The sequence below is a fragment of the Notolepis coatsorum genome (assembly GCF_963971535.1).
Source record: "Notolepis coatsorum genome assembly, chromosome: 5".
Classification (NCBI taxonomy): Eukaryota; Metazoa; Chordata; class Actinopteri; order Aulopiformes; family Paralepididae; genus Notolepis; species Notolepis coatsorum.
Window position 1 is genome coordinate 57,303,378 of NC_140169.1, and position 24,381 is coordinate 57,327,758.

The 24,381-nt window shown below is 46.2% G+C and overlaps 1 protein-coding gene across 1 annotated transcript in view; it reads right to left on the minus strand.

Moving 5' to 3' along the window:
* The window catches only part of ppp4r4 (protein phosphatase 4, regulatory subunit 4), a 115,636-nt gene that overhangs the window by 13,059 nt on the left and 78,196 nt on the right, over positions 1 to 24,381 (minus strand). Inside the window, exons 21-23 of the mRNA XM_084315262.1 lie at positions 23,750 to 23,786; positions 22,749 to 22,829; positions 21,581 to 21,658 (exon numbers count right to left, since the gene is read on the minus strand). Coding sequence (XP_084171388.1) covers positions 21,581 to 21,658; positions 22,749 to 22,829; positions 23,750 to 23,786 — 196 coding nt within the window. The remainder of the gene's footprint in view (positions 1 to 21,580; positions 21,659 to 22,748; positions 22,830 to 23,749; positions 23,787 to 24,381) is intronic.

Sequence of the window (24,381 nt, forward strand, 5' to 3'; positions counted from 1 at the left end):
TCACACACACAAACACAGTCACACACACACACACACACAGTCACACACACACACAGTCACACAGACACACACACCGACACACACACACACACACACACATTCCTGTGTACACACATACAATACACACATACAATACACACACACGTCTGTGCAAAGGCACACAGACACACACAGACACACACACACAGACACACAGACACACACAGTCACACAGACCGACACACACGTCTGTGCAAAGACACAGACGCACACAGACACACACAGACATACACACACACACACACACACACACACAAACACACACACACACCGACACACACACACACACACACACACAGGCACACACACACACACACAGACACACACACACACACATTCCTGTGGACACACATACAATACACACATACAATACACACACACGTCTGTGCAAAGACACACACACACACAGTCACACACAGACACACACACATTCCTGTGTACACACATACAATACACACATACAATACACACACACGTCTGTGCAAAGGACACACACACACACACACACACACACCGACACACACACACACACACACACATTCCTGTGTACACACATACAATACACACATGCAATACACACACACGTCTGTGCAAAGACACACAGACACACACAGACACACTCACCACACACAGACACACACACACAGACACACACACACACACACCATAAGCTGGACGTTAAGCATAAGCTGGACGAAATAAGAAACCTGTTTATGAGCGGTAAGGTAGACTTATTATGCTTTACTGAAACTAAACTTGATCCATCTGTAACAGACCCTGAAATAGAAATAGAGAACTATACTATAGTCCGTAATGACAGAAACCAGTATGGAGGTGGTGTTTGTATGTACATACATAAGGACACCAAATTCATTACCCGTACTGACCTTCATCATGAGACAATTGAAACCGTATGGGTGGAAATTTTATTTGAAAGGGCAAAATCTGTTCTAGTCGGCACAATATACAGACCGCCAGATCAAACTGGCTTTTATGATACTATGGATGTGTGCTTAGCTGGAGCTGAGGATGCGGAAAAAAATTCTTATTGGGGATTGGAACACGGATATGCAACAAAAAGATGCACCCGTCTTCAAATCCTTCAATAGGTTTTGTGATCTGCACGGCCTCAGCCAACTAATCACCCAACCCAAGTTCAAGTTTCTTTAATAGTTGTCATACAGAAGTACAGAATACTTTTGTACAAAATGCTTCTTACTGTTGCGCTCCAGAGACTGTGCATGACAAGATAAGTATGAAATAAAAACATAGTAAAAATTAGAAGTAAAAAAAGAGGTCACAGTGTTCAGTTTTGACATATGTACAATGTTCGTAGACGTAGTTACCATACAATATACAATACTGTGCAGTGTACTAATATACAATACAATATAGTGCAAGGCATAAATGGACGAGGTGCAGTTTAGGTACAATTCACAGTAGGTGTACGAGTTGTAGTGCAAATCCTTTATCAATAAATATAAAGTGTAAGTGTGTTTGTGTGATCTAAAGTGTGGAGAGTGGGTGCTGCAGTGTGTTGTTTGTTTGAGTGAGTGTGTGCGTGTGGGTGTGTGTGCTGTGTGCATTTGATGGTTGTTGCATAGTGATTATTGTTCGTTTAGCGATTATTTTCGTTTAGCAGCCTGATGGCCTGGGGATAGAAGCTCCTTCTGAGTCTTTCTGTGCTCGCCATAAGACTCCGGTATCGCTTGCCTGACGGCAGCAGTTCAAAGAGGCAGTTGTTCGGGTGGCTCGAGTCCTTAATAATTCTCTTAGCCTTCCCCTTGCACCGCTTGTTGTAAATGTTCTGGAGGGTGGGAAGCCCCCCTCTAATTGTGCGTTCGGCTGAACGTGTCACTCTTTGTAGTCTGCTACGGTCTTGTGCAGTGCTATTCCCAAACCAGGAGGTGATGTTGCCGGTCAGGATGCTCTCTATTGTACATGAGTAGAAGTTCCTAAGGATCTTCTGACTGACTTGGAACTTCCTTAGGCGCCTGAGGAAGTAGAGGCGTTGTCGTGCCTTCTTCACAACACTGTCAATGTGTGTGGTCCATGTCAAGTCCTCGGATATGTGGGCTCCGAGGTACTTGAAACTGTTCACTCTCTCAACTGGTGCCCCGTCGATGCTGAGGGGGCTGTAGTCCTTGACCCCCGACCTCCTGAAGTCCACAATCATCTCTTTTGTTTTGCTGACGTTCAGGGAGAGGCAGTTCTCCTGACACCACTGTGACAGGTTCTCTACCTCTTCCAGGTAGGCCCTTTCGTCGTTGGCAGAGATCAGGCCCACCACTACTGTGTCATCAGCAAATTTGATGATGGTGTTGTTGTTCCGCTGTGCTACGCAGTCATGTGTGTACAGGGAGTAGAGGAGGGGGCTCAGAACACAGCCCTGGGGGGCCCCTATGTTGAGCGTGATGGATGAGGAGGTGCAGTTGCCGGCTCTTACCACCTGGGGTCTGCCCGTCAGGAAGTCCAGGACCCACTGGCACAGGTCATAGTTCAAGCCCAGGTCCCTGAGCTTGGCTATGAGTTTGGAGGGGACTATGGTATTGAATGCTGAGCTGTAGTCGATGAACAGCATTCTCACATAGTTCCCCTGCCTCTTGTCCAGATGTGATGCTGCTGTGTGCAGCACATGGGCTATGGCGTCCTCCGTGGACCTGTTGGGGCGATATGCAAATTGCAGAGGGTCCAGGTTGATGGGGAGGGAGGAACAGATGTAGCCCTTCACTAGCTTCTCAAAGCACTTCATGGCTATGGAGGTGAGGGCTACAGGGCGGTAGTCGTTGAGGCAAGCGGGCGTAGATTTTTTGGGTACAGGGATGATGGTGGACTTCTTCAGACAGGTGGGGATGACGGCCTGTTCCAAGGACAGGTTGAAGATGTCAGTGAATACCGGGGCCAGTTGGTCGGCACAGACTTTTAGGACGCGGCCGGGGATGCCGTCCGGTCCTGCTGCCTTCCTGATATCCACTTTTTTAAAGATCCGTCTCACCTCATGCTCTGTTACCCTGAACACTGAGTCTCCATCAGCAGACCCCCCCCCCCCCCATTGCCGTGGTTTGTAGGCTGGTGTTGTTATTCACAGCCTCAAACCTCGCATAGAAGGAGTTGAGATCATTTGCTAAGGAGATGTCACTGTTCAGTTTGAGGGGGGTTCCTTTGTAGTCTGTCATTGTTCTGAGGCCCTGCCACATGCCTCTAGAGTCAGCCTGTTCAAACTGAAGTTCAACTTTATCCCTGTAACGCCGTTTTGCCTCTATTACTGCTCTCCTGACGTTGTATCTTGCCATCTTGTGTTCTTCCATGTTGCCTGTCACCAGCCCGGTGTTGTATGCTGATGTGCGCACTTTCAGAGCCTCACGGACGGATTTGTCTACCCAGGGCTTTTGATTTGGGTAGATATTAATTTTGGTGGTGGGGATTATTACTTCTACCTGAGTACAGACATAGTCAATCACCGTTTCGGTGTATTCGTTAATATTGGCTGTGTTATCACGGAATACACTCCATTCTGTGCTTCCCAGCACTGCTTGGAGTGACTCCACTGACGTCACGGCCCAACGCTTAACCTCTCGCAAGACCACCGGCGTTCGCTTGAGACTCTGTTTGTACTTAGGCAAAAGAAAAATGGCGGCGTGATCGCTTTTACCGAATGGACTAAGAGCCTGTGACTTGTACCCATTCTTAAATTGCGAGTATACTTGGTCTAATATGTTCTCGCCTCTGGTGGGACAGGTCACATGCTGATAGAAATTCGGCAGCACCTTTTTAAGACGCGCGCTGTTGAAATCCCCCAAGACCAAAATGGCAGCGTCAACATTAGCTGCCTGGAGTTTGTTTACCTCGTCGTGAAGTTTTGAAAGTGCGACCCCAGTGTTCGCGTGTGGTGGAATGTACACTCCAATGAGGATGATGGACGTTAACTCTCTTGGGAGGAAGAAGGGTCGACATTTTATCGTGATAAACTCCAGGTCTGGGGAGCAGTGGTTAGACAGTTCCTTTGTGTTGCCTAAATCGCACCACTCCTTGTTTATCATGAAGGCAATGCCGCCTCCTCTCGTCTTTAATGACTCTTCTGCCGTCCGGTCTTTGCGGAGAACGAAGAAATGGTCTGCCGGTTCTATTGCGTGATTCGGGACATCTGGACTCAGCCAAGTTTCTGTGAAACAGAGGACGTTACAATCCCGAATGTCCCTCTGGAATTGGATCCTTGCTCTGATGTCGTCCAATTTGTTTCCTATCGATTGCACATTGGCCAACAATATGCTGGGCAATGTGGTTCTGTGTCGTTTGGACCTCAGTCTGTTCCGGACCCCGGCTCTCTTTCCTCGTCTTCGCGGCGGCTTCTTCTTGTCTTGGCCATGGCCGGCATAACAAAGGATCTCGGCGGGCCATTTCTGCTGTTCAGCGATCCGATCCAGAGAGCAATCCAAACGGTAAGTTTTTCTTAATCCAATGTCAATGATTGACTGACGGTCATACACATATAATGCACCAACAGTTGGTGCAAATAAAACTCCTAATACTATAAAAATTAACAAAATAAAGCACAGTCTCGTCGGAGCGATCAGAAAGGCAGCCATCAGAGCAGCGCCAGTGTTCCTATCCAACCCACAAGGATATGTGAATCAACTCAGACTACCATTGACCTCATACTGACCTCTGACAAGTCCAAGATATCCAATAAAGGGGTTATAGCATGCGGGTTAAGTGATCATTATATGATATTCTGTACCCGCAAAAAGCTAAAACTAAAGGCTGGCTGTCACAAAACAGTCACATCTAGAGACCTCAAAACCTACTCTAGCGAGGCCTTTAACCTTGAACTGGAGAGTCTGGACTGGTCAGATGAACTCAATGGTACACTGGTTGAAGAAACTTGGCTTGGCTTCAAAACCAAATTTTCATCAATACTAAACAACATGGCCCCCCTAAGAACCACCAGGGTAAAAAATCGCGCTGAGCCATGGATGCACACTGAAATACTGACCGCTATGAAAGCCAGAGACAAAAAATGCTCTGAGTTTCGTAAAAGTCAGTCAAAGCTTACCAAAAGCACGAGCAGTGAACTCCAAGACCACGTGACTGAACTCAAACTAGAAAGAAACAGACTAAGAAATGACGTAAACTCCATGATCAAAACTGCTAAAAAAAATTTCATCAATGACAAAACCGAGGAAAACAAAAATAAACCACGTGAACTTTGGAAATTACTCAACAATCAACTAGGCTGCAGTAAAAAACTCAAAACCAGGTTCTCAAACATAAACATAAAGACGGACAACACGCTCATCACAGACAAGCTGGATGTAGCCAATTACTTAAACACTTTCTTCACAAACATAGCCACAACACTGGTAAACAAACTACCCTCCCACTCAGGGCAGTATGGGGTAGAACACATAGTAGCATACTACAAGAACCTAGGCGTCCACAAAGACGACTTCAAACTGGAAATAGTAACTACAGATGAGGTACTCAAAAAACTGAGCGCCCTCCAACCAAACAAGGCCACTGGCCATGACAACATCCCCTCCAAATTCCTCAGAGACTCAGCAGCAGCCATCACCCCAGTCATCACACACATAATAAACCTCTCCATAAAACAGGGACACGTCCCCAAGGACTTCAAAATTGCGAGAGTAACACCCCTGCACAAAAAGGGCAGCAAATTAGACCCGGGTAACTACCGCCCTGTTTCTATCCTTACATCCATCTCGAAAGTCATGGAAAAAATAGTATACGAACAGATCGAAAATTACCTCGCGGAAAAAAATCTAATCTACGAATTCCAATCTGGCTTCAGAACATCCCACTCCACTGACACATGCCTTCTCTACTTGAACGACCACATCAAACAAGAGGTGGACGCGGGCAAATACTGCGGCATGGTCATGCTGGACCTACAAAAGGCCTTCGACACTGTCAATCACACCATTCTGATTGACAAGCTAAAAGCAATTGGTTTTGATAGTTTATCAGTGAGCTGGATACAATCCTACCTGGAGGGGAGGGAACAGATGGTGGAAGTAAACGGTACACTATCCCCCCCCCTCACAGTGAGCTGTGGTGTTCCACAAGGAAGCATACTAGGACCACTACTATTCCTAATTTATGCAAATGACATGTCGTCAGCTTGTGACTGCAACTTGTTCCTGTTTGCGGACGACTCAGCCCTGCTGGTCTCTGACAAGAACAAGTTACAGGTTGAAAAAGCCCTCAGCTCGGAACTAGGCAAAATCTGCATATGGCTCGCCGACAACAAACTATCATTACACATGGGCAAAACAGAGTCCATTCTCTTCGGTTCAAATAACAAACTCAGCAAGACCGACGGCTTCTCGGTTACAGTGGGTGACAATATTATCACAAGGAAAGATGAAATTACCTACCTGGGTTCCATCCTAGAGGCTAATCTTTCCTGTGACAAAATGGCATCCAATGTAATAAAAAAAGTCAACCAACGAACGCGATTCTTGTACCGGATCTCCTCTCTGGTAAACAAGAATACCCTGAAGACTCTAGCAGGAGCACTCATTCAAGGGTACTACGACTATGCTTGCACCTCATGGTACCAAAGCACCTCAAAGGCACTAAAAAACAAATTACAAACATCTCAAAACAAGCTAGTCAGACTACTACTTGACCTGACTCCTAGAACCCACCTCACCCCTGCCCACTTTGACAACCTAGGATGGCTTAGAGTAGACGACAGAGTACAGCAACTTGCAATGGGCCTGGTCTACAAGATACACTACGCGACCAAGGTACCCATGTACATGTCAAAATACTTCCCAAAGGTCAGTGAATACCACGATCACAACACCAGAGGGAGCTCCACAAATCATGTAAAACCCAGATTCGGATCAAACAAGGGACTAAACACGTTTCGCAATTATGCCACATCAATGTGGAACGCCCTGCCTAAAGCTGTAAAGGAATGTGAATCACTACCCACCTTCAAAAACACTCTCAAAAAACACCTACGTGAGACTGCAATTCGAAACTGGCCCCTACAAATGTCCTAACCTAGTTGTACAGTAAATGACCAAGTAAGGCTTTGTCAATATTCCAATGTACAGTGTAAAATGTGTGTGTGTCCCCTTCCCAACCCCCCCCCCCCCCCCCACCTCCAATGTACAGCCCTCACCCAACCCACCCAACCCCACCCCACCCAACCAACCTCCTCCAATGTACAGTTTCTATGCCAAATGTATATACACTCCTTTTCTGGACACTTTTGTATCACAAACAGTACTGTATTTGCAAATCTGATATGTCATAAATGTATAGATGTAGCAGTACTGTCTATCTGTATGTCATGTATGTCATATATGTTATGATGAATTGAAAATGGGGGACCCTGATGTAAACAAGTCGAAAGTCTTTCTCTGGTCTGCATCCCCTTAACAATTGTATGTATTGAGCTGTACTGTACTGTACCCATTCTGCAATCTGTTAATAAACTTTTCAATCAATCAATCAAACCGACACACACACACACACACATTCCTGTGTCCCGGTAGACAGCGGGTTGTGAGGCAGGCGGGTGGAGTTAAACCTGCTGATTACAGACATACACACACACTTACCACACACAGACACACACACACAGACACACACACACACACACACAGTCACACACACACACACACAGTCAGACACACACACACACACACACACACAGACACACACACACACACCGACACACACACATACACAGCACACACACACAGTCACACACACACACACACAGTCACACACAGTCACACACACACACACACAGTCACACACAGACACAAACAGACGCACACACACACACACACACAGACACACACACACACACCGACATACACACATACACACACACACACACACACACACAGTCACACACACACACAGTCACACACAGACACAAACAGACGCACACACACACAGTCACACACAGACACACACACCGCATTGTAGAACCAGGTTAACTGTGTCCTGGCTGTAGTAGAACCAGGTTAACTGTGTCCTGGCTGTAGTAGTAGAACCAGGTTAACTGTGTCCTGGCTGTAGTAGTAGTAGTAGAACCAGGTTAACTGTGTCCTGGCTGTAGTAGCATTGTAGAACCAGGTTAACTGTGTCCTGGCTGTAGCATTGCTGTAGAGTAGTAGAACCAGGTGAACCGTGTCCTGGCTGCGGTACAACCACACACACACACACACAACACAATAAACACACACACACACTAAACAACGATGCATACAGCAGAAGACATACTGTTAGATCGGAACCCGCTCCTAAAAAATATAATTCTCAAGGTAGGTGTCCGTTGGCAGAGGCGTACAAAGGCCGGGGACACAAAATGGCCTTCCGGAGGTACTTTTGATCTCGACGTATGCGAAGAGATGAATGTAATGATTCGTAACCACAAGCCAGGCGACAACAGCAAAAAGAGGTTGAAAAAGAGGACAGAAGAGTTGGGGGTAATGAAGCTCTACGCCCAGAAGGGGAGAGCATACAGGCAGGAAGCTTTAGCGCTAAATCAGAGAGAGACGGATATAGGGAAACCAACATCCCCACCTTATGTCACGCAATTGCCGGTGGGCACTGTGACAATAAGAGGAGAATATGAGGAGACGGAATTAGGGACCCCCGCTAGGTCAGAAACCCCCGCTAGGTCAGAAACCTCCGCTAGATCAGAGACCTCCCTTAGGCGAGATACCCCCCCCAAACTGACCCCGCAGGATCTCTATCCGAAAGCCCTGGCGGCATATGGCGAGACAGTACGTCGGAAGTTGTATACTGCAGAGGAAGAGGAGGTAGAGAACCTGGGCAGGCAGAGGGAGGGAGTCGGGAGGAAGATAGAGGAAGAGCCCCGTCAGAGTGTGGCACAGCAGACATCAGAGAAACACGGAGCGTGTGGCCACACTAAACTGTTGACTGAGGAGGAAGATGAGAATGACACGAAACCAGGACAGGAGAAAGGAAACATTACAGGAACCCTGACTTTCGCCCCTACATTCGTGGGAAGTGTGACAAGCACAGGCCAGTTTCCCCTGCTAATAAAGGGGAACGATATCTTTCACATGCCATGGTCACCTCTAGACATCGATGGTTTAATAGTAAGACTACCGGACCTTTCAGAAGGAGCCTCCAGGTGGATCACGCAGTTTGAGGAAAATACGTCATCTTTTCTGCTAGCAGTGGGTGACGTCAAATCCCTGTTGACGCGTTTGCTAGGAGTTGGTGCCTGCCGGGACATCATGGGTGATACATCGATGCGAGTGGCATGCGACACGCAGGCCCATGATGGAGACATATTCAACGCGCATAGAGCGGCGTTGTGGTACAAACTCAGGAATCAATATCCATCACGTATTAATCCGGCAAAACTGGCAGGCAACCCCATAATGGAGACGGAAGGGCCTGGCGCCTATGTGAACAAAGTACTGAAGGAGTGGAGAGGTGAGCTAGGACACAACCCAGAAATTGACCCGTTGCAGAGAGCGATGTTTAGAGAAAGTGTGATGAGAGGGCTTCCAGAGGTGGTTAAGAATAGACTGGAAGACGTGGTGGGGTTAATGGACATGACTTATCCTTTGTTCTGTGCACATGTAACACATAGTGTGGAGAAGCAAAGGGCTCAGGAGCAGAAAGTCAGGGATCAGGATAGAAATGACGCAAGGAAGTTAACTCAGCAACAACTGCAGCCCCAAAGGAGGCTGCAGGCAGTAATGGTGTCATCTGCTACCTCTCCACCCATGCAGGACCAGGGACCCCCGCCTGCACCTCAGGTAGTGAGAAGCTATGGCTATAGTTCACAGAACCAGGCGTCCAGGCGGCAGGCAGGGAATGGGCAATCAGGCCCACGGTTTACACAGGGACCGGGGAACGAACAACAGTTTCCCCGTTTCCACTGTTGGAACTGCGGCATGCAGGGACACAGGGAAATGAGATGTAGGCAACCATACCGTCCCGGCTCGGAGTATGGAAGACCCGTGCGCCAGGGGGAGTCACAAGGGCCCCACGACCAGGGGGAGACAGGAGGGCCCCGAAACCAGGGGGGTAATCACTAGGGGTGCCCAGAGAATGCGACGGGGGGAAATCAAATGATTGTGGTTTCCAAGGGAGCTGAGCAAGAACCTATTCTGCAGGTCCTAGTGGAGGGCAAATTAACAGAGATGATGGCAGACACTGGAGCAGGTTTTTCCTGCATAAAGCAAAAATACGCCGCTCACTTACCCCAGTCTGGACAGTATGTTCGGACGGTCGGATTCTCGGGAAAAACACAATTAATACCCACATCAGATCCAATCTCTATGACGTATAACAACAAGACCATAACAATACCTGTATTAATTTCGGACAGCACCCCGCGCAATCTCTTGGGACGAGATGCAATGTGTAAACTAGGCTGTAAAATCCTATGTACGCCTGAGGGGATTCAAATTGAACAAGACGTGTACCAAATGATGCTACAAGGGACGGGGGAGAAAGAGGCCACTGTGTTCTGGCTGGGCAACATAGATGCAGAGCTGCAAAGGGTCTGTGACCCCTGGGAGCCATTTCTGAAAACCCAACTGCCTCAGTCTAGACAAACAAACATGGAGGCACATTGCACACTACAGTATTTGACGAATAGTGACCTAGTTAGGAACAAGGCATGGTTGCAGGGACAGCCCGAGCAGGTGCAGATTAACTCATCTACGATAATTGTAGGGAGACAGGGCGCGGCGTTGAGGGTTAACACGAGTAAGTATCTACGGGAACAACATAGACTAAGAGACGCCGCCCCACACATCACTCTGAGAATAAATCCTGGTTACGAATCTGAACATCTAGGTTCAATGATACAGGAATCCGAGACTCAAAGGTGGGTCTCCACGGAATCTCCGCTAATTTGGAACAGCGCAGATGGGAGTTTCATAAAAATAATGATTTCCTTTTCAGTTTTGGCAAAACCGCAAGTAATCAGATTACCAGGAGACCCTTGCGTTATTCCAGAGGCGGATGCTTTGCTGGAACAGGACATGTTGGCGCGCACCCCGGAACGGTTGTGGTCAAAACACGACACAGATGTGGGTCTAATATTGTCGGCACAGCCAGTGAAGGTCAGGTTAAAGAAGGGTTGTAGACCACCCTTTATCAGACAGTATACAATGAAGCCAGAGTCGGAGGAAGCTATATCACATCAGATTGAGGGACTGTTAAAGGGGGGAGTGCTCGTCCCTTTCAAATCCAGATGTAATACACCTATCCACCCAGTGCTAAAGGCGGACAGGGCTAGGTACAGACTGGTACACGATTTGAGGGCGGTGAACGACGTGGTGTCTGGACCAGAGGCGGAAGTCGCTAATCCACACACCCTCCTGACAAACATCCCGAGTAGCTCGCAGTACTATACGGTCATTGATCTCACGCAGGCATTCTTCAGTGTTCCATTGGAAAAAGAGTCTCAGTATCTGTTTGCTTTTACCCACAGGGGGAAACAATACTCTTACACCCGGTTGCCACAAGGGTTCGCGCACTCGCCGCATTACTTCTCGAAGGCGCTCAAGGAAGACTTGCAAGGAGTGTGCGACACACTACTCAGCACGGTTTTACTGTATGCAGATGACATTCTAATCTGCTCGGATACACGTCAGCAGTGCCATGAGGACTCCATCAAAGTTTTGAGTGGATTGGCCGTGGGAGGCCACAAGGCATCCCGTTCAAAACTGCAGTACTGCCAGCCAAAAGTTGAGTACTTGTCTCGCGTCATTCAAAAGGGCATAAAAAACATCTCACCCACGCAACTCGAAGCTGTATCCAAGGCACCTAGGCCATTGACGGTCCGACAGATGATGACGTTTTTAGGGATGACTGGGTACAGCTCTGAGTGGGTGGAGGACTATACGATAGTGACAGCGCCGTTGAGGATGATGATAAAAGAGGCGGGTACAGACAAGCTTCGCGCTCCCTTGACATGGACCGAGGAGGGGGAGGACGCGTTCATAAACATTAAGCGTCTGTTGTTACAGGCCCCTGCCCTGGCGCTGCCGGATTATGAGAAGTGTTTCCACCTATTCGTCTCACATAGAGCGCAGCATGCGACAGCTGTCCTGACTCAAACACAGGGGGTGAGTGGGAAAAAACAACCGATAGCATATTACTCTAGAGCTCTTTCGCCGGTAGAGCAGGGTCTGCCACCTTGTTATCAGGCCCTGGCCGCAGCACATTTGATGTATGAGAAGGCAACGGCCGTGACAATGGGATATGACATTTGCATTTGGACACATCACAAATTGGCAAACTTGATTGAAAGAGGCAAATTTGTTCTGACCAGCCAACGGCAACAGGCTTACATGAGGCTCCTGCAGTACTCGGACGTTACGATAAAAACATGCCACGGCAGTAACCCGGCGGATCTGGTACCACTCCCGAGCGAGGGTCAACCGCATGAGTGCGAGGTGGAGGTACAGGCTTTCGTGAAACTCCGTCCTGATTTGGGAGTCGACCCGCTCGCGATAGCAGAACTCTCACTTTTTGTGGATGGGTCCTGCTATCGGGAGGGGGAAAATTTAAGGTCAGGATACGCCGTCGTACAGTGCAAACCTAACGGAGAAACACTAACAAGAAAGGCCGGACAATGCATGCAACCATGTTCGGCCCAGCTTGCAGAACTAATAGCACTAACAGAAGCATGCATAATAGCTAAAGATCGCACGGTTAACATCTTTACAGACTCTGCTTATGCGCATGGCGTATGCCACCTATTCGCGGCCATTTGGAAGGCAAGAGGCTTTAAGAAATCGGACGGCTCACCGATCCTTCACCACAAGCAGGTTGTGGCGCTTATTCAGGCTGTAAAGTTGCCCAAAAGCATTGCTATCGTAAAGTGCCAGGCACACAGAAAAGACCTGTCTTTTGTGACGACGGGAAACAACGCGGCGGACGAGGCCGCGAAGGCGGCGGCTGCGGTGCCGTCCACGGCTGTTCTGATGTTTGCGGCCGAACTGACGACTGAGGTAACTGAGGATAATTTGAGTGATCTTCAGGACTCAGCCACGCAGGCCGAGAAACAGTCGTGGACGGAGAGGGGGGCTGTAAGGGGGGCAGATGGTCTGTGGAGGAGTCATAACGGTTTGATAGTCGCCTCCATCGATCTTCTGTCCTTGGTGATACCTGAGGCTCATGGTGTTGATCACTGTGGAAGAGCAGAGACCCTGAAACGAATCACGAAAATGGGATTTTGGTCCCCAAAGCTTCAGGCACAAATTGACGTTACACTAGCCAGGTGTTTAACATGCTTACAGGGCAATGTGCGCAAAGGAGTACCGACAGTGGCGGCTTACACACCCCTCCCTGAGGGACCATTCAGACATCTGATTATGGACTACACGGATATGATAACGCCAGTGCAGGGCAAACGATACCTCCTGGTAGTAGAAGACTGCTTTAGTCGCTGGATTGAGGCCATTCCATCTAAACACAAGAACGCGGACACAGTGATCAAGTTCCTGTGTCGCGAGGTCATTCCGAGATTTGGAATTCCCACGATATTACAAAGCGATAATGGCCGCGAGTTCATCGACAAGGTGGTTAAAGGGCTGATGCAGAAATTAAGTATAAAACAGCGCCTTTCCTGTGTCTATAGTCCCGGGTCGCAGGGAAAGGTGGAAAGGGCCAATCTGGTCATTAAAAACAAACTGTTGAAAATCTGTATGCAAACTAAGCTTAACTGGATTGATGCTTTGCCACTTGCTCTGATGGCTATTAGAAGCAGCGTAAACCGCCAAACACAGCTAACACCGCATGAAATGCTTACAGGCCGCAGCATGCCAGCACCGCCATTTAGACACCTGGCTAGGGGCCCGGCATTAGATATTTTTGAGCAAGATCTGAAAAATATCTTCAGCAAGTGACTAAAATACATGAAGCTGTGTTTCGACAGGAGCAGAGAAAGGAGAAAAAGGGGGTGAAGGAGGCGGAGAAGGAAGCCACCAAACCGAGGCTGATCCCTGGGGATCTGGTCTTCGTAAAGGTCCACAAGAGAAAGTGGTCATCACCCCGGAGAGAGGGCCCGTACGAGGTGATCCGATCGACTGGAACGGCAGTCCAAGTCAAAGGATCAACGACCTGGTTCCACTTCAATCACTGCATAAAGGCCAGCGGCGATCTCTTGGGGGATACAATCGATCGCAGTTATGCAGAACCCGACATGGAGGGCCCGAGACGGCAACTGGAAGGTGCAGTGCCTGCTGATGCTCCCGCAGATGTTGGCAGCAGTGTGCGGACGGTCGGCCGGGCGCAACGACGTCATTGAGAACCGTCACGGTCGACCCGTCCTTGAGGATGACGGGTTTGAGTGGGTAGGAGTCCCACGGGGTCCCGCTCAGGCTCAAGTACCGGCAGGCTTTCATGACCAGGCTCAGAATCAGGCGCCCCCTCTGCCCCCCATCGAGGAAGGGGGGGAGAAGATAAGACTACAACCAAAAGGGGTGTTTCCCGGAGGACCGCCAGGGCATGTTTTTGATTTTGACCATTCCCCCGTTACAGGCGGGGATACTTACCATTATACTAACGAGGATCGGGTTGTGGGGGTAGATAGGAGGGTTGAGCCTGTCCCGAACCAGGCACAGGGGACAGGGGTGAGGGGAAAAAGGGAGGTCAAGGACGCTGAGTCGGAAGAGGTGGGGGGACAGGATATGTTCCAGAGGACAGCCGGAACGTTGAGGGACTCAGTGGGCTCACTCTGGGCCAGGTTGAGGGGTTTGCTTCCTTCCGGGGAACAAGATGGGGGCGACTATGACTATGACGAGGAAGACCCGGAGGCTGACCCGATGTATAGGGCGGCTTTAGGGAATGAGTGGTTTAAGTGGGTCCAGTACATGAGCGTGCAGAATCAGATAGAGGATTGTTATGTCTGCTCCAAGGCACGTCCGGATAGGCTGCTGGTGAAGGGCACGAAGTTCAGTTGGGCTCAGTGTGACAGGGACGCAGAGGCATGGGAGGGGCCCCATAATAGTCGCCCTTGGTGCGAGGCAGAGTGTTTGGGGTTTCTCGGCTCTAGTCGTTTTAAGGCGGCAGGAAACGTCACGGATTTCAAGGATGTCACTATGCGGGAACGTTGTAGGAAATTGGATGTACGTGTGCAGGGGGTAGCGACGGGGTTGCCAATACCCAGAGGTGTCAAACTATGGCTGACCAAGGATTTCGAGTGCTTGCAAAAGGAGGGGACCCGGGACGTAGGGGAGGTGGCAGAGGGGCGGTGCACTACTATTTGGAGCATCACGACTAACTGCACGAAAGAAGGAAAGTGTGGACACGGGGTCGTGTTAAAGGGAGTGGATACCAACCCACGGCCTGTAGCTTGCCCTTTTCATGTCCAGGATATGGCACTGGCGGACCAATACTGGCTCTGCGGCGGTAGGAGGTTGAGGAATACACTTCCTTTAGATTGGTCAGGTAGATGTGCCCGGGTTCAGGCGATCATGCCAATGGTGGTCCTACCATTATCAGTGACGGAAGGACCTTCTGAGTCTCCTATCTCTCGAACGAAGCGTAGCTACAAGGCAGACCCAAGGGTGTATCTGGACAGCATAGGACAGCCAAGGGGCATTCCAGCCGAGTTCATGGCTAAGAATGAGATTGCGGCAGGGTTTGAGTCTATTCTGCCATGGATATCGGTCAATAAGAACACCGGGTGGATCAACTATTTGTTTTACAATCAGCAGCGGTATCTCAACTACACCGAGGAGGCGTTGGATGCAATGGGGGACCAGATGCACGCGACCAGTACGGTGGCGTGGCAGAATAGACAGGCTCTGAACTGGTTAATGGCGGAGAAGGGTGGAGTCTGTTCCATGTTTGGACAGTACTGCTGCACATTCATTCCGACGAATGTGGGGCCAGGGGGAAAGTTCTCCGAGGCCATGGCTAAGCTGAAGGATTTGAGGGAGGAGTTGAGGGGGAATTCTGGCCGGAATGAGGAATGGTGGGGGAGTGGGGTGTTGGAAAGATTGGGACAGTGGGGAAGCATAGTGATGCAGACGGGGATATCCATTGGGGTGGCAGGGTTGATATTGGTTCTCCTTTTCTGTTGTGGTATGCCTCTCTTGGGTAGGCTGGTAACTTCACACGTAACGAGCCGAATGCTGATGGTGGGACAGAAAGAGATTGAGCCACAAATCGGGCCATGCCCTCAGCTTTATGCTGCCTTAGAGGGAGACGAGGGGATAGAGGATTAGGGGTATGGTGAGGTAGGGACATTTTCTTTTTGTTGGTTCAGTTTTGTTTGTTTTATTCCTTTAACTAGGCGTATGGTGAGGAAGGGACATTTTCTTTTTGTTGGTTCAGTTTGTTTGTTTTATTCCTTTAACTAGGCGTATGGTGAGGAAAGGACATTTTCTTTTTGTTGGTTCAGTTTTGTTTGTTTTATTCCTTTAACTAGGCGTATGGTGAGGAAGGGACATTTTCTTTCTGTTTGGTTCAGTTTTGTTTGTTTTATCCCTTTTACTTCAAAAAAAAAAAAAAAAAAAAAAAACATGTAAAGGTTTTTTGGAGACATTTTGTATTGGTTCTTTCCTTTAAGAGTGACGGGGGATGGTCTGAGTGATGGTTTATTTTTTATTATTTTTGTTTATTTTACTCATGGTCCTGGTCAAACCGGAATGGGAAGGGGCATCGGTATGGAATGGTACGGAGTGTCGGTTCTGAGCCTGAGGAAGCATTGAGAAGAAGTGGTCTGGGGATCGGTTCTGGGGACTGGAGGGGCAAAGGGGGGGGCTAACGCAGTGGGCAAGATGGGCACCTCCCGTCGAAGATGGGGGGACACGTGGTGAGGTCGGGACCAGCGCCTCCCGTCCAGGCATGGGGACATGCTTCTACGGGGACTGGAGGTGTGGCGTGGTGGTTGCTGTATTGGCAAAATGTGACTTTTGGCAATACGGTGAGGAGACTATGGCGTGGGCATGGAAGGGGGGCTGAGCGATGGACACTAGGACTCAATGTTATGGAAGAGACAATGTCATTTTTTTTTTGGGAGGGATGTTCTATGTTTAGTTCTGACGGTCAACTTCTCCTTTCCCTGATGAGAGTCGCGGTTTCCGGCCGGAACTGTGGCTCATTTGGTAAGCGGTGGAGGTTGGGGGGATTTGTCTGTCAGGTTAGGATTATAAATTGGGGTATTTTGTTGATGTTTTATTATTACTCTTGTTTGGAACGGTTTTGTGTTTTGGTAAGAACGGTAGTCAGCCTTTGTTGGTCCGTTAGGGGTCCAGTGAATGAAGTAAGGTTTCTTGTTTAGTTAGACATTTATAAAATTTATTATATGGCTAGGTTTCTGGTTTAGATTAGGCATTTAAACTTTTATTATATAATTGTGGTTTCTCGTTTAGTTAGACGTTCACATTTTCTTGGTTATATGATTTGGGTGGGACTAGGGATAGCCCCAAATGGGGGAATGTTGTGGAAAATGTGTATACGGGGGTGGAGGTAGGAAAGGGGTTAGTCTTGACTAGTTTAATATAGGTCAACTAGCAGGGCTCAAAGACACTAGGGCGACAGTCTGGCTGATGTTCTTAAAACAACCTCAAGTATAGGACAGATAGACATTTCAAGTAAATCACATCTTGTTCTTTTCTTTTTTAATCTTGACTCCAGCTTTGTCTCAGGACGATAAACCTTTAGACTTATCTTCTGTTTTTATTCTCTCTTCTATGTTAAATCTATGTGTCATCTTAATGTACGTCATGTCATATCTGATATAATATGTTACGTCATCATATCTGTCATGTCGGGGCAGGGCTGGGAAGGTATTATCTGGGGGAACGGGGGGTTGGGGGGTCAGAGTGTTTTCCTTCAACTGTGGTGACCGTCTACTGATCCATAGTTTTTGCTGTTAAAACTTCTTTTCTTAAATAAATTACCTACTTGTTAAAATTGGAAATATCGTCTCCTGCTGTGTTAAACAACCATCAGCCACAACAATATATATATATATTTTTCATCTCAGTTGAAGACTAGTGTAGTTGTAGTTGACGTGGACGTGCCATCTTGGACAGTGAAGGCAAGCTAACTTGTAGCTAGTAGTTTACAGTACAGCTGTAACAACACACAGTAGGCTAAATTAAACTTTGCGCCAACATTAGGACCGAAGTATAAACCAGCAACTGAGCAACATGAAGAAGTGGACTTATGCACCTGGATCAGAAAAAAGTAAGTTGTAGTGTTTGTAAAACGAAAGCCTGATTAGCCTGGATGCTAACGTTAGCTAACTGTTTAGAGAACAATGTTGTTAACTTGGCTATGTCACACATAAACACAATGTAATGTATCACGTTGGCTGCTAATGCAGCCTGCAGATAATATTTGCATGTGCACTGTGTTAGTGTAAATGAATTAATGTTGCCGCTAGCTTGTGGCTAGGCTAATGTTCTTTGCTAATGGCTAATGTTAGCTAGCCGAATTGTTTAGACTTGATTAACACTTTGAGTGCCACTCACAAGATTTCTCGTTTTTTTTTTATGTGGTTGCATGCCACTCACGAGATTTCTCGGAATTATTATTATTATTATTTTTTTGCGATCTGAAAAATTATTGCATCACCCGAGCCTACCCGAGTATATCCGAGGGGCGCCGGCGATCACTGTGGAAAAAAGCGCCCCCTGTCGTCTCCCAGATGACATAAGTGATTTTGGAATGGACTCAATGAAAATGAATGGGGAAAAAAATCCGGTACTCCACATTTTCCAGTTCACTGATCCAGCCGGGATTACTAGAGTTCATTCTGGAGCCTCAGAGCCCCGCGGATCATGGAGTTCTACTGTATCGCGTTGGATCCATACACGTATCGATTTTTTCGAATGGTGATCAGGAATTGGAATATACCAGTTGGATACCATCTGATGTCAGGTAAGGACTCTATGTTATCAGTGGTAGGATAATCAGAGTAAGTTTGATGAAGTTATAAGCTGTTTTGTGAAATGTCTTCTTTCGGTTTCACTGTAAAAGTCTGTGAGGAAATCAACGGAGCGATTATCAGTGCGCGGCCGTAATGTGCGTGCGTGCACGTATAATATTGATCATCTAGCGTTTATTTGAAAACGATTCATAAAAAGGCAGACGAATATCAACGTTGTGGAATATTCCACTAAAAGACGATTTTCATAGAATGCTCCAGAATGAGCTGTTTTTTATATCAAAACGGGGGCTTTTCTAACTGCTCTGAAACGGCAACGACGCGATAAAAAAACAATCTGCCTTCACAGCACTGACTGGAAAATAGTCTTTGATAATGCGATGGGCAGATTAGACACATAGCCATAATTTAAAACATAGATTAGGCGATATTAACGTTAACATTGGCGCCGATGGTGGCATTCAAGCGGTAAAACGGAAAACCAGGCGTGGCGCTGAAAGTGTTAAGGGATTGAATGAAACGTTGTTAACTTGGCTATGTCACATATAAACACAATGTAATGTATCACGTTGGCTGCTGGCTGCTAATGCAGCCTGCAGATAATATTTGCATGTGCACTGTGTTAGTGTAAATGAATGAATGTTGCCGCTAGCTTGTGGCTAGGCTAGCGTTCTTTGCTAACGTTAGCTAGCCGAATTGTTTAGAGACTTAAGGGATTGGAACGTTGTTAACTTGGCTATGTCACATATAAACACAATGTAATGTATCACGTTGGCTGCTGGCTGCTAATGCAGCCTGCAGATAATATTTGCATGTGCACTGTGTTAGTGGTGCTGCCTAAATGAATGAATGTTTTCCGCTAGCTTGTGGCTCAGATCTAGTGCCTCTGTGGAGGAGGAAGTAAACATTGCCAGGCAATCTGGTCAATGTAGTTCTCCCTCTTTTCACTCAGTTAAAGGAGACATGACATGCTGGTTTGATGAAATGTATAGTGTAAATGAAATGAATAGTGTATGTATATTCAATAGTAGTATTGATAGTATATTAGCCACTGTATACTGTACATGGTCTGCTTGGTTTGATCGGGCCGCCGAGCCATGGTCTGCTTGGTTTGATCGGGCCGCCGAGCCATGGTCTGCTTGGTTTGATTTAGGGGAGTGGTCTGCCCTGCGGGGGGGCCCCGACATTTTGCGCAACGCCACTGCATACCATTGACTCAGAAAGGTCTGTTTTATTGAAATCGTCACAGCAGTATAGTTTGTTTATACTTCAGAAGGATGATATTTAAACATGGCCCCCAAAATGAATGGAAGCGAATGAGGAGCCTGACACCTGGGAGAAATGGGGGTGTTGCAGCGTTGGGGATGTTTAAAAAATATAATTTAATATATAATATAATAATTTGTGCTTCACCAAAAAATTTGGTCAGCAGCCTCCACTGGTGTGCGGGTTGGTTGGACTGCCAAAGGATAGATGTCCCTAGATACCAATAACATGCAAATTAACCTGGTAGAAGTGGAGCAATCTTCCATTTACTTGGGTATGCACTTTTAGGCGAACTTTCTGAAAATATGGCATTGCATACCCAAAGTAATTTGCGATTTATTCTTGAACCACTTAAAGCACATGCATGAGTCTGGTCTCTTTTGAAAGGAAACATTCTGAACTTTCTTTCACAACAGGAAGAATCACTCTGCGTGCTAATGCAATAGAGTTACAGTGGTTTGAACACACTGAAATAAAAGTTTTGTTTAGTCACGTCTTTGTTTACTTGCAAACAGATGCCTGCAAAAGAGGTCCAGCTAAAAGCTTGGGGCTGGCAAACATAACGGTTCCATAGCCTGAAGTCTTACAGGTCCAAAGTTTATAACAATCCAATGTAGAATTTGTGTTTTACAGATGTTTTTGTAATGCTTGTATCGGTAATAATTCACTAAATGGCGGACCCGCAACATGGACAGGCGAGTGAAAAATCCTCCAACAAACAACTTCCCCATCTCCTTCTGTCCCCTTACCATAGGAATCAGCCCTCGTGTAAGGTACTTCAGAATTAGAACTAGCTTCAGAATTTCATTGGCTACAAAAACGGTCAATAATTTTCTGTTATAAAATCATTTCTCTATCTCCACCAAAGAGGCTATGTTTTAACCCGTTATGAAATAATTTCTCTATCTCCACCAAAGAGGCTATGTTTTAACCCCTGTTATAAAATAATTTCTCTATCTCCAACCAAAGAGAGAGAGAGAGAGAGAGAGAGAGAGAGAGAGAGAGAGAGAGAGAGAGAGAGAGAGAGAGAGAGAGAGAGAGAGAGAGAGAGAGAGAGAGAGAGAGAGAGAGAGAGAGAGAGAGAGAGAGAGAGAGAGAGAGAGAGAGAGAGAGAGAGAGAGAAAGAGAGAGAGAGAGGTAAACTGCACAGTACAGTAAAACACATAATAGAAATAATTATGTGCAGAATTTTGCCTATGAGGAGCGCTTTATTTTTTGCCACTGTTTGATGAACAATGTAACTTACACTTACCTGCCAGTGTTGTACCCTTCCTGCTGACTTGCGAGTGGCTTTGGATAAAAGCGTCAGCTAAATGAAATGACTAAATGTGAGTGTAATGTAGATTCAACTGTTACCACCATGTTTCAGATATCCAGTCTTACCGACAGAGGCTGACGGAGCCCCGGGTGTCGTCCCACACATGCCTTTGGTCCCAGATATGCTTGCTTTACTGTCCCTTCCTGAAACCCCCCACACAAACCAAACAGTGTACAGCTTGACTCAGTTACACATTCATTCCACAAGCTATTCACCCTTCTTGATTTCTTGCTAGCGATGCTCCAATTTGATCCCACACAAGCAATAGTGATGTAGCAACGAGTTCCACAATGCCACTGTACAGAGACTCCCAACGTAACTGCATTCTGACAGGTTCCACAATGCCACTGTACAGGAACTCTCTGCCCAGGGCCATCCAAAACTCCCCCACTATTGCTGTCTTCAAGAGGGGTGTGAAGCGACATCTGCAAGCAACAATAGGTTGCAGAGGGTGCTTGGCCACCACTCTTGAAGAACAGGAACATGACATGCTGTAATGAGGCTCTTTCAGAAAATTGTGTTGTCTATTTTATCTACTTGTTGTATCTATTTTATCTTCTTAACTCTTTCTTTGTGTTTTATTGTATTCTTCTTGGGACCATGTTGGAAACAAGTCGACAGACTTTCACATGTTATCCTTGTACCCCTTGTTTTTATACTATTGTATAAATTGTATGTACTAAATAAAAATAAAATAAAATAAAATCACCCCACGTGGCAAACTGACATAGAACCAAACATTGGCGTCAATGTAAAATCAATGTTAAGTCAAATTTTGCTGAAATGTACTTTGTCAACATTGACTCACTGGTGATTCAAAATCGAATTTTCAACCTCAACCAAAAGGACGATTGTGATGTAGTTTCAACACTGAGTTTTAATGTCACTCTCTGGGTCTGCTTTGTAAGTATCACACCAGTTGGCTGTCTGAACTCAATCATTTACTGCAGAAATAATTTCTTGATGTTTGTGATTTAATAAACTGTTATTGATACAGACACCAACAGACTTTGAATAGTTCCTTCCTTTTTCACAAAAGTATACTATACTTCAGCTTTAGCTGCAGAGGTTTGACACGGATGTTTTACGTCACCAGAATAACTCTTCTGATCAGTCAACTTAAGAGACCATAGATAGAATTCATCAGATTTTGATTGGTGGCCAATTGATTGGAGCATGCTAATTTTAGGCAAATTAGTTTGACTGAAAAGTATTTCTAATATCCAGATTTACCAGCAGAGTTTGGTGTGGTCGTCCCAGATGTCGACACAGACATGCCCTTGGTCCCAGATATACCAGTCTTACTGTCTCTCCCTGCAAGACCACATAATAATAATCAAGTCTGGCCTCCAACCAGAGTGCAAATGCAGCAGTAAAGTGCAAAGGCAATATATAAAGTACAGGATATTAAACTGGGTACAAAATATAGATATTAGTACCACTGAGTGTAGTGCTAATCAGATGTATGTACAGAGTTGTAGTATAATATGTACAGTGATACAGGTGTAAAGACAGTATGGTGGTAGTAGTCGTACTGTCCAGAAGCGTAACTAGTAAGAGTAGGATATGTACGGATGGTATAGTATATCTACAAATGTGTAAAAGGACTATGTATATGTGGATAGGTATATATGTGGTGAGAATAAATAAATATATATGTATACAGCATTTGTACATGCTATCATACAGAGCTAAGGGTTAAGTTTGTACTGTATCAAGCAAGAGAGAATAGATTACCATGCACATCTACAGTAGCACAAAGAAATCCCAATACATACATTTTAAAATCATTTTCAACACAATAAAATAAGGCTGAGACGATATGCCATTTGGAAGCATCGCTAAATCGGGCCAAAATTATCGATAAATATAAAATAAATATTATTTAACATTAGTTTGTGTGTGTGTGTGTGGTGTGTGTGTGTGTGTGTGTGTGTGTGTGTGTGTGTGTCACGTGCACTCACTGTAGTTTTTGCGATGCTGTAGTTGGCCCACGACACACACACACACACACACACAAACTAACGTTATAAAAAAATATATATATATTTTTAAAGAATTATTATTATATAATATATAATTATAAAGTGACGCCACCTATCGATTTCACGCAGTTATCGATAATTATCGATAAATCGATAAGTGGTCTCAGCCTTACAATAAAATAATGAAATGTGCAGAAATTCACTTCCCCGACCGACATCAGTTGAATTCCACGTGGGACTCCTACTCACGTTTCATCTCAGCGATCTGCTGACGCTCCAGCTGTTCCTGTGGGAACAGAGGATACACACACTCTTTCATCTACTGCAGGGGTCGTCAAACGTTTTCATACCGCGACCCCATTGGTGAACTTGATCATGCATATTTATTAGAACATTAAAAATAATACAAAATTACTTGCACTGTCACCCAATTTGGGTCGCAACCCGTAGTTTGAGAACCACTGATCTACTGTAAACAACGGTGACGTACTGTATATCCTTATAGTCATCTACTGTAAACAACGGTGACGTACTGTATATCCTTATAATCATATACTGTAAACAATGGTGACGTACTGTATATCCTTATAATCATCTACTGTAAACAACGGTGACGTACTGTATATCCTTATAATCATATACTGTAAACAACGGTGACGTACTGTATATCCTTATAATCATATACTGTAAACAACGGTGACGTACTGTATATCCTTATAATCATATACTGGCAACAACGGTGACATACTGTATATCCTTATAATCATATACTGGCAACAGAAAGCCAGTGTAATAATAATAATAATAATGGCTTGGATTTATATAGCACTCTTCATGACACCCAGAGCGCTTCACAGAGTCCATTATTCGTTCATACACAG